Source organism: Netta rufina (genome assembly GCF_964035555.1).
Source record: "Netta rufina genome assembly, chromosome: 4".
NCBI lineage: Eukaryota > Metazoa > Chordata > Aves > Anseriformes > Anatidae > Netta > Netta rufina.
This window is the reverse complement of record NC_140127.1, coordinates 15,788,055-15,798,178: the sequence shown is the minus strand read 5'-3', so window position 1 is coordinate 15,798,178 and position 10,124 is coordinate 15,788,055. Positions and strand designations below refer to the sequence as shown.

At 39.9% G+C, this 10,124-nt stretch overlaps 1 protein-coding gene across 1 annotated transcript in view; it reads right to left on the bottom strand.

Annotated features, from left to right (window-relative positions):
• Window positions 1-429: 429 nt before the first annotated feature.
• SDAD1 (SDA1 domain containing 1) overlaps window positions 430-10,124 on the bottom strand; it is a 17,516-nt gene continuing 7,821 nt past the window's right edge. Inside the window, exons 13-22 of the mRNA XM_084286330.1 lie at window positions 9,575-9,633; window positions 9,126-9,202; window positions 7,922-8,019; window positions 7,457-7,533; window positions 6,957-7,089; window positions 5,679-5,776; window positions 5,043-5,233; window positions 4,431-4,515; window positions 3,873-4,034; window positions 430-813 (exon numbers count right to left, since the gene is read on the bottom strand). Of these exons, the coding sequence (XP_084142456.1) occupies window positions 763-813; window positions 3,873-4,034; window positions 4,431-4,515; window positions 5,043-5,233; window positions 5,679-5,776; window positions 6,957-7,089; window positions 7,457-7,533; window positions 7,922-8,019; window positions 9,126-9,202; window positions 9,575-9,633 (1,031 nt within the window). The 3' untranslated portion in view covers window positions 430-762. The remainder of the gene's footprint in view (window positions 814-3,872; window positions 4,035-4,430; window positions 4,516-5,042; window positions 5,234-5,678; window positions 5,777-6,956; window positions 7,090-7,456; window positions 7,534-7,921; window positions 8,020-9,125; window positions 9,203-9,574; window positions 9,634-10,124) is intronic.

Genomic DNA, 10,124 nt, shown 5'->3' with positions numbered 1-10,124 from the left:
AGTAAAGGCTGAAACAGGAGTTCAACCTTTACTTTAAAGTCAAGAATTCATAGACCACACATTGTTTTTCTCATACATTCTCACAAAAAATCAAACACAAGCAAGTACTACCAAACAATGCATGGATATGGGAGAACAAGACTGCATATTTCTCCTGCATGTGACACTACCCTTCTGTTTAGAGGGGAATATGCGGGCCCCCTCCCACGTATTACTTTTATTTTTGTCACCTTTGTAGACTAAGCTGTTCTTTCCCTGCCTTTGGTTTTATTAGTAGTAAACATGCTAAAAACAACCACTTACTAAGTCTATGAAATCACAACAGTAAGACAGATATAAAGTGTGTATGTAATATTTAAGGGATGAGCTGGAATATTCATTTTTCTTCCAAATATCTATTCATTAATTGAATCAAATCAAGTAGTCAAATAGTTTTTTACAGTGAGGTTGTATGTTTTAATTAATACTTACACATACAAAAACAGCTGTAAATAAATTATATTCAATAAAAGACAACTGCCTCATTTCCTAGAATGCTTTAAAAACCAAAAGTCTGCAAGGATTAAGGCCTCTTTGGTCTTTCGTATTGATGCACTATCCAACTTCGCAGCAGCCTTCAATTTATAATTCTGAACAGAGCAGAGATGAATCCATAAGGCAATTCAGTACTTTTTTCTTCCCTTCTTTAAGAGAAGGAAAAATAAGCATTTCTAGGTTTCTTTTTTCTTCAAGGATGATTAACTGTTCTTCTCCTTTACCATTTTATTTCAGCAGATGTTTTTTCTTTTTCAGAAGCGCATCTCTAAGAGCCAGCTGGAATACGAAACAAGAGGGATATTCAGGTATTTCAAACTCTCCGCTTTAACTATTAAGAAAACAGTATCACATGGACAATCCTCATTGATATGCCCATCATACGCGTCCCATTGGTATCGTAGTAACCAGACATTTGCAGATAAGATCACCAAACTTTTTAAGAGAATGCTACAGCTAACAGCTTCCATCATCTATGCTGAGGTAGACATTTATAGAGGCTTTTATGTATTACAGATAAGTAGGACTGCAAGATGAAAAATTAACCTGAATTGTCTTTGAACCAGTTGACTCAGGTGCTAGTAACACTGTAACTACAACAGCACTGAGTAGGCAGATCACAGACAAAGGAGCTAGCCACACAGCTCATTCCTACTGTCGTTTTATGACTACCTATACTCAAGTTCAAAAGCCACTCAAACATGGCTGTGAATATAGACAACCAAAATCTGATGCACGAAGCTGGAAGGTAATAAAATATCAGAATGCAATTAAGAAATTGTTTATAGGGTTCTACAGAAAACAGGAGTACAGCATTATCTTCAGCTGTAAAATTAAGAATTTTGGTAGCATTTATGCAGACAGATCTATTGATGGTAAGTCTCGTTAAGCTATTTTCATTAAGTAAGCAAAATCCTAAGGAAGACTCCTAAAATTTATTCAATCTTAGAGAAATAATAATAATTGATCAGCTAAAACCGGGAGCAGTAACTGGCAAGTGCTAACATCCATGGACAGAAATGCTGTGGTTGCTTAGTTAAACAGTATAGTTAAAGAAAGAGTAGGGCTTCAAAAAATAAAACATTCATCAATGCATCAGAACATCATTTAAGATCCTACACACTTAGGAAAAGGATAGAGTAACAAGTTGTTCTTCTACAGACTTGTTTGGCAAGAAGAGATGAGAAAAAACAGTCCAGCTGAGAGCTAAGTAGGATTAACAGGAATTTTTTGAGATTATTACAAAGCTGCTTTCCAAGGGTGGGAAGGAGGAGATGCTGTAATTTTTAATGAGTGCCATACACAGTCTCTTCAAAGTGATATACTATACACATTTTAGTTGGTAAAGGGGTTTAGATCTTGACTACAGACAACATTCCATTTTATTCTACCATTGAGGAGGGCAGCAGAAGGAATTATCTTAAAAACTACAGTACTCCAACCCACTTCTATTTTTGTAGTACTTCCCAATCACTGTCAACAGGACAATGCTGTGGTCTAACTTAGATTAGAAGGAAGAAGGGTACTTTCATTTCACTGTTTAGCTGTTACCCTGGAACTCAAAACATTAAATCAGCAGTAAGGACTGAAAACATTCAAGATGACTTTCTAAAAAGAGGGAGCCAAGTTTAAGAGTCAGTATAATCTCAGGAAAAAAAAAGATTAAAGGCACTACATTACAAGGAAGATGTTTTTATCACATGGACACCTACTTTTTACATAAATTTTTAAGAAGAACAAACTGTTAAGAATCCTATCTCAGGAGCTAATCCAGAATTCTTGGGCTAAAATTACACCCAATTTCTCAATAGAAGGACAGAGAATTAACAGCAGTTTCGTAAAAGCACGTGGACTGTTGATTTGCTACATTTTCTGTGTTTTAAGTACTGGGCTAAGGTGTCAGCCTTATACGAGGCAAAGCAGAGTGACAAAAAATAAAAGACTACACAGGATATTAGTCCAAGTCTTCTTCTTCAACAGAAATACTCAAGAAATACTTCCTGTTGAGTCTATAAACTTCAGTATTGTTGCTGTTTAAGACAACAAGTGGCCAACAAATACACATCAACTTAATATGATTCTGGAAACAACTCTCAGGGACAGAGGAGGGTTTGTACAAGCAGCACCTGAACATGCCCTACCACAAGACAACACTTAAGTAAACACAAATCACTAACACAGAAGAAAAGAAGCCTGCACACCTGGATTATTCTCAAAGTTTTTCCTCAGAACACCTTCAAAGTAGTTCAGTTTTATAACAGCCTCTAACACCCCTGACTGGCCACCTGCCAGGTTAGATAAAGGGATTTTAAGGCCGATTTTTGTTGTTAACACAGACCTACCCTGGAAACACAGTAGGGCAAACCATATGCCTGTATCAACACCAGCAAAAGTTGCCACAGTTTAGGCATCAACCCCAGCTGAGGTGCATGACAGACGTGAGGGGACTCTGTCCACACTCCATGTCTGCCACCTCATCTAACCTCAGCTGTGTGGGGAAGCTACAAAGTCATCACCTGAACTTTCTGCCTCACCTTTTAGTTATCCCTTCAGCTACCCTGGCACAGCTGCCTGTGGGAACACACAGTAACTGGACTACCGAAGAGATGCACTTTTAACTTACATGTGCTTTTGGGAAGGCTGTTTTGAATCCTGCATCAGCCCCATAGCTAAGCTCGTAACTGAGGAAGCAGTAGAACGCAAAGGCATCACCACTGAGAGCAGCATATTGCCAAACTATGGCAGCAGACTACACCAAAAAAGTGACTTAATTTTTGTGAACAGCTCTAAAAGGTTCTAAAGAGTACTGGCATCTGTCCCTTAAGTGCATTTGTATCAAGCTATCAGATGACCTCAAGCCAGGAGAGCTGAGTCCATAATATGACAGTAATAGGAGAAAGGTCAAAGACAGATTATGGGGAGTGAAGAAACACACACTAGAAGCTTGTCCTAAAGACCAACTCCACTGTATCGGGGGAAAGATTTCTTCTGTCACAACATTACAGTTTGAACATAATCTGTTATTGCTTAAAGGGAGAAAAGAAATCAAACCACATTTTAATCATCTTGCTAACCTACCCATGATTTTGCAACAGTGCATGGTTCTTTGTGCATAGTCACGAGCAGATTCTGAAAAAGCATTCTCCTCCACCCCCACAGTCCCTGATATACTTCCTCTGGGTAGGTTTCATGGGAAGCAACCTAACTCACAGCATTTTCCAGTTATTAATCCATCAAATTAAACACCAAAATCTTAGGATATAGGCTAGACAGCTCTTCACCAGCATTACAAGTTTATTGCTCAGACTGCCCCATATGATTTCAACATGAAATGTTACCTGTTTTTCCCTGAAAGAACGCTTATTTTTGGTCCGGACATTATGGCTGTATCTCATCATCATGAAGTTCTTCTGCTTTTTCTTCTCTTTATTGGTAGAGCTGGCAAATGGGTTCATTCTTGTTTTCTTTTTCACAAATTCTTTTCTATCCGTTTTTCCAGCCTAAAATAGACAACACACCATAATAAGAGAGGGCTTTATTATTTGTTCTTCCCTACAGTAAACATCAGCTGCTAGGGTGAAGGTTCTAGAGCAGCAAGTGTACATCCAGATTGTGTGACTTCCTGCGTGTATTAACTGCATTCCTCCATGCTGGCTGCGTTAAGTATCAGTGAAAAATTAGGGGGTGTCTGTATTTACATCTTCACCTGCGACCAGCACGAGGTTGTTTATCAGTTACAGCCACGATGCAACAGTAAAAAATAATTTCATCAAAACACAGATGGCAGCTGGGCATGTGTCTTACAGATTCAACACCACCTCCTTATTCCACAGGAGACAAGAACACAAACCCCACAAGTGTCTAAAAAGAGGATATGAAACAGCCCAGTTCCTCACCATTGCAGTTGCCAATCTTGTCTCCTTGTCTGACTTCGGCTTCTTATGTAGATGTTCGATATCTCTGAGTGAAAGCAACTCACCCCTACGCACACAGAAATCCAACAGAAGGCTGTCACACACAAATCATCTGTCCAGAAAAGCATGATGTCCTCCTAACCTTTTGTCTCTCACCCATTTCTCAGGCTATTGTTCCCCTATACACATTCACACAGGCACTTTTTGTTCCTCCTCTTAGGCTAATCCTCATGCTTGGGACAACCCTTACAAAACAACCCTTCTCTCATGACTGTTTTTCGAGTCCAGCTTGAACCACAACATTTAAGCAGCTCTGGAGATACAGACTTGCAATTACTGCTAAGAAAATAACACTCCTATTGCTCTGAACAAACAAACTACTCCCACAGTTTCCATTGGCACCCTCTTGCTCTTTTCTCCCAGGTAAAAATAAATCCCCCAGGCCAGGATCCATTCTAGGCCATGTGGCTGTTTGCCACCTGCTACCACGGGATAATGGCCAAGAGCAGAGCTCTGTACCCTACAGCAATTCAAAGTTTTATCACCAGACTGTGGGGAAAAAAAAAACGCAAGAGACAATACTTCACATCCTACCTGCTCTCCTCTTCATCATCTATTTCAATATTTTTCCTCTTTGCAGCTTTGCCCGGTGCAGAATTGAGCTCTTTGGAGAGCTGAGCAACACGTATTTTGTGGAATTCTTCTTGCGTTAGCAGCCTGCTTGTACTGACTGCTGCAGCTTTAGCTTTCCGTTCCTCTATAGGCATGCTTTTCATCTTCTCTGCCTTCAAAACAAGTACAAAAGAACAATCATCCAGAGCTCTGCAGACCATTTGCTCTACAATCCATGACCCTCTTGCCTCCCAAATATCCACACAGGGGGAACAATGTTGGGAAATGCTCCAAACTGTTAGTAGGATTCTTAAGAGTCATATCTAACATGTGGTATTAAAAAAAGGAATACTTCATTTCCTCTGAAATATTAAGGAGTTGAAAGTTAACATAGCTTTGAAGGAGCTTAGCACTGGAAGAGAATTCCCCAACTCTCCCCCCTCACCCTGAGAGCAAACATATTTCAGCACAGCTGCAAAAACATACTTCAGCTCACTGATTTTGGTCAAGTTACCACGTAGGTAGTTATGAGCAGCCACAAGAAGGTAGAACAAGAGAATGTGGACTGCTATTAACAAGTCCCTTTTCTATTTGGGGTAGAACACGCTCGGAACTCACCACTTCTTGCTGCTCCTCATCTGAAGAGTGGTGGACGTCAATCCATTCTCCATCTTCATCATCTTCCCCCTCACTCATACTAGCACTTTCCCATCCATCTGCTCAAGGGAACAATTGCACAGAGCTGCTAGTACAGAGTTGGTTGAACTCTTTGCATTTTAAATAATTTCAGAGCAGATCCTAAGCTCTCACTGCCTTTTAGTACCTAACTACATTTATGCCCAGGGACACACTCAAAGCTGTAGGATCTCAGCATCCCAGCCTCAGAACTACATAGGTGTTTGTAAGACTTAAAGATAACTTCACACATTTGATCATTAATTGGGAATATTTTTAGACATCCACGATTGAACAAACCAGTAGCTCTCATGCTGTCCCACTGGCAAGTTCAGCTACCAAATTTCACCTGGCCTGCAAAGTCAAAGCATCACACGGCGTAACTCTAACAGCAACTGATTCAGAGCTGTACAAAGACATCTCAGCCTTCATTTCTTAGCACACTTACATCACGTGCATGTACAGCTATGGAAACCAACTTTTAGTGATAACCACATACAGCAGCGTAAGATATTTGAACACACACACAACAGACTTGTTAAAACCTGTTCTATCTTGTCATTGTGAGCTGTAGTCTCTTTAAAACATTTTTCTTATGAACTTAAATAAACCTGCAACAATGGTGAACAAAGCCTTTACAGGAAATGCATTTACATACATTTCTTTCATTCTAAAGAATGCCAACCATAGAGGATAGCTAATCAGTTTGCAGCAAGTCATTATTGCAGCAAATTGTACCAAAACCCTATGGGTAAAGGGTAACTCTCAAGTTATGTTCAAGGCCCTCAAAACAAGCAGCTGCATTTAAGAGAGTCTCTGAAGAAATACATCGGTTTACAACTGCTAATCCTTACCACACTGCGTTCAGCAACATTTCCGGCCCCTTCCACTTTATCTAACCCAAGGAAGGAAGCAATGCAATTTAAAGCAAAGTTGCTCTCTATGACCTCTTTCGCTTCTCTTTGCTGTTCAAAATCCCTCTTTCCTCTCTCTTTTATTTCATCCCTCTATTATATGAGGCAATGCATTGACTATCAGATCTCTCAGGATAAATTGCACTTAACTCGAGAACAGTATCAGTGCTTCTTAATGGGTAAATACAGACATGTACAAACCACATAGCATGTGACAGCAGCAAATGAAATGCATGAACACCAAGTCCAAAAAAAAGCTTAGCAGCAGTGATGCACAACATGGAAGTAATAAAGAAAAAAGGCCAACCTTCCTCTTGGTTTTTTCCTTTTTCCTCTTCATTCACAACCTCCAGTACTTCTGCTCCTGGAATATAGTCTTTGGCATCCAGTTCTCCGTATTCATGAATCTTGGCTTCCACCGACGCTTCAGTAGGTTTACCCTGTAAGTAAATAAAACACATTAAACAGGCTGCTATCTTAACTCACACAAGCCCATAAAAATAGGGGGTGGAGTTGTAGGAAATAAATTCTGCCTGATGAAACGTGAAAAGATCTTGAATTACTATAAAGAAGTTGAACAAACTGCAGGAAGACAGGCTTCTGCAGCATGAAGCTTCTGCCAATAAGTTTGATGAGTAAAGAAGCCTTGAAACAAGAGAAAGCCATGTCAAAAATGCAGCAAGAAAACAGGCCTGGAAAGAAAAAAAATGAGTGATTCCATCATATTCTCAAGAAGCCCTGAGAGCAGTTCTTTTTGAGCACATAAGCTTACATTTATAGTGAATGTAATGCAGAGAAAACACTTACTCTGTATTTCTTCTGTAGCATCTCTGGGTTCAGCGAACGGAAGAGGTGTATCAGAGTTCTTGCAGACATCATCACATCTAGCCAGAAAAAGAGAGTCAGGACTAAGTATGGTAAAGCAGAATCCTGAGCAAGCCAAAGTGCACTGAGATAAACAGTATTACAGCCTGTTCATGTATTTTCTGAAATCCTAGCTCCCACTGATTTCTCCAATACAGGATCCAGCTCTCAGGGCCAAATCTTTGTTAACAAGCAGCTGCCCTTCTCCAGTTCTGTCAGCTGTTTCCCTTGCCGTAACTACCCATGACTGTTTGACTAAGTATACGCATAGAAATGCAACAGACGTTAAAAATGATACCTCTCAGCCCACCAAAAAATGCAATACTATTATGAAGGCTATAACAGAGGACCAGATGACAAGAAAAAAGGAAGATAGATCTAAGAGTCATACCCGTATAACATACTCACTTTTATTTTTATGAGTCTTGTAGTGAGCAAGGTCATGGAGCAGATCTTCAGTCATGGCTAATGGACATCTCGCTGTGATTTCTTTTATTGCATTGATTCTAAAAATTCAAAGGGAAATATTTTCCTGAATAACATGGTTGGGAAGGCACTCACTGGCCCAGCAATAGACTGAATTTTCTCACACTTGATGAATCTTCTGAAGCGTTAGGTGTAACAGAGCGGAACATAACAGGATGCTCTCTGCCATAGTTCTCCAAAACTTCTTCAAAACCGTCCATCTTTGGTCCATACTCTACACTCTCCACCTATTTTGTCTGATCTTGGACCTCCGGATTCTGCAACTTAAGGCTAGATCCAACCAAGCACATCCGCAAAAAGCTGTCAAATGATCACCAGGCCTAGGCCAGGCCAAAATCAAGAAATAGTTCTCCTGTCAAGCGTGGGCAAGACAAACAACACTATAAAGGAAGCCTGCTTACACCAAGTTACTTTTTAAATCATCTTCATGCACACACCCAGTAAACTAAATTTGTTGCAGGACTATAACCATGTTGAAAGGAAAAAAGTAGTTCATGAAAGTATTCAACACATGGCTGCTCACGTAGTTTCCCCCACCAACTACTTCATCTTCTTCAGGCACAGCTCAGCTCTCTCCTACATTTACTGGTCATACTCTACTCTGCCTGCACCACACCTATTACAAAAGCAGACTTTCTTCAACAGAGAAAGCAAGCACTTTATAGTTTCACTAACAGCATCACTTGAATTTGTTGTCAGTAATAAAATTTGATCTACTAAACATGAAAAGTCCTGAATTACGATGCTGTCTTCTCACTGTGCGTATACAAATGGAAGTTACATGTACTTTGATTCACACACAAGAGGGTGTACCCTCAAACTAGAAATAACATAATACTTGGGAAGGAAGAAAAACACAAGACCAAGCAAGAAACCAAAGAAGGCCATCACAAAATGCAAAAGAGTTAAGTCACAGCACTGGCTAAATACAGAAACCCATCACACTGAGAAATTTACAACACTGACAAGAAAATTAAGGAAAGTTTATGTTTACTGTCTTGTTTTATTCAAGTAGGTTCTTAAAAGCAAAGATGAATGACAGTAATAGGCTGAAGGTCATTAAAAAAAATGGAAAATATTTTTCCACATTCAGAGTTTTATGGTTGTAATAAAATTCCATACTCACCCTACAGTCATGACTTCCCCAGAATTCTTGTCGGTGACGAAGTTGTTGGCGATGGTCATCAACACTGACTGGATAATCTGAAAATAAGGAAGAAAGGGTAAATATACTTACTGTTTATTTAATATAATTGTGAAATGATTACATCTTATTAACAGAGCCCTTTTCACAGAAAGGCAGAGCTCGTGACTTAACACTATAGCCTGCAAATAACTTCTAGACAAATTCTCCTGTAGGAACTGAAGACCTTGAGCATTGGGATTGTATCCCTTTATAAAAAGCAACAACCTGGAACTTGCAGAAATTGTCAATGAGAGCAAAAATTCCCACATGGTTTTCAAGAAAAAGGGTCTGACCGGATTCCTTGTCCCCAGTCCCCAGTGAATGCACTTAACACTTGAAGCTTGCACCCTGTCCATTTTAACGTCACCAAAAGTTAATGGAATACTGACCTCAGGTGGTACTAGCTGATGCGAAGCTTGCGCCGCAAACAGAAGAATCTTTGTCACTTCTGGAAGTAAAAATAAAAAGCAAGGGGGAGAAGATGTCCAAGTACAACCAGTACAACTTATTTTGGCCTTACCCACACCCACCAATACAGCTAACTCAATGAAATCCTGAGCTTCTAAGCCTCAAAGCCAGTTCAGGATGAAGTTATTTGAGACATCTTGTACTTCTCTCTCACAAAGCATTAGGAACACACCCGGATCTCTACCCCAGCAGCAGTGCAGACCCTTAACAGCCAGCTACACGAAAATACACGTGTATTTCCGTTCTAGAGCTAAAGAGAAGCAAAAAAGCAGCAAAAGGCAGTCACAGCTTTGCTCAACAAGTCAGGTTCTGCAAGGAACTAGGAACTCACTTGATCCTATTGCTGAAGTTTCTCAAATGCTTAAGAGCGTCAAGTGGACAAAGCTTCCATGAAAGTCCACTGTTATGGACAACTGGAGCCTTTTGCCTCCTTCATCCACACTCCCTGGACTATTCTTGCTTCCAATTATG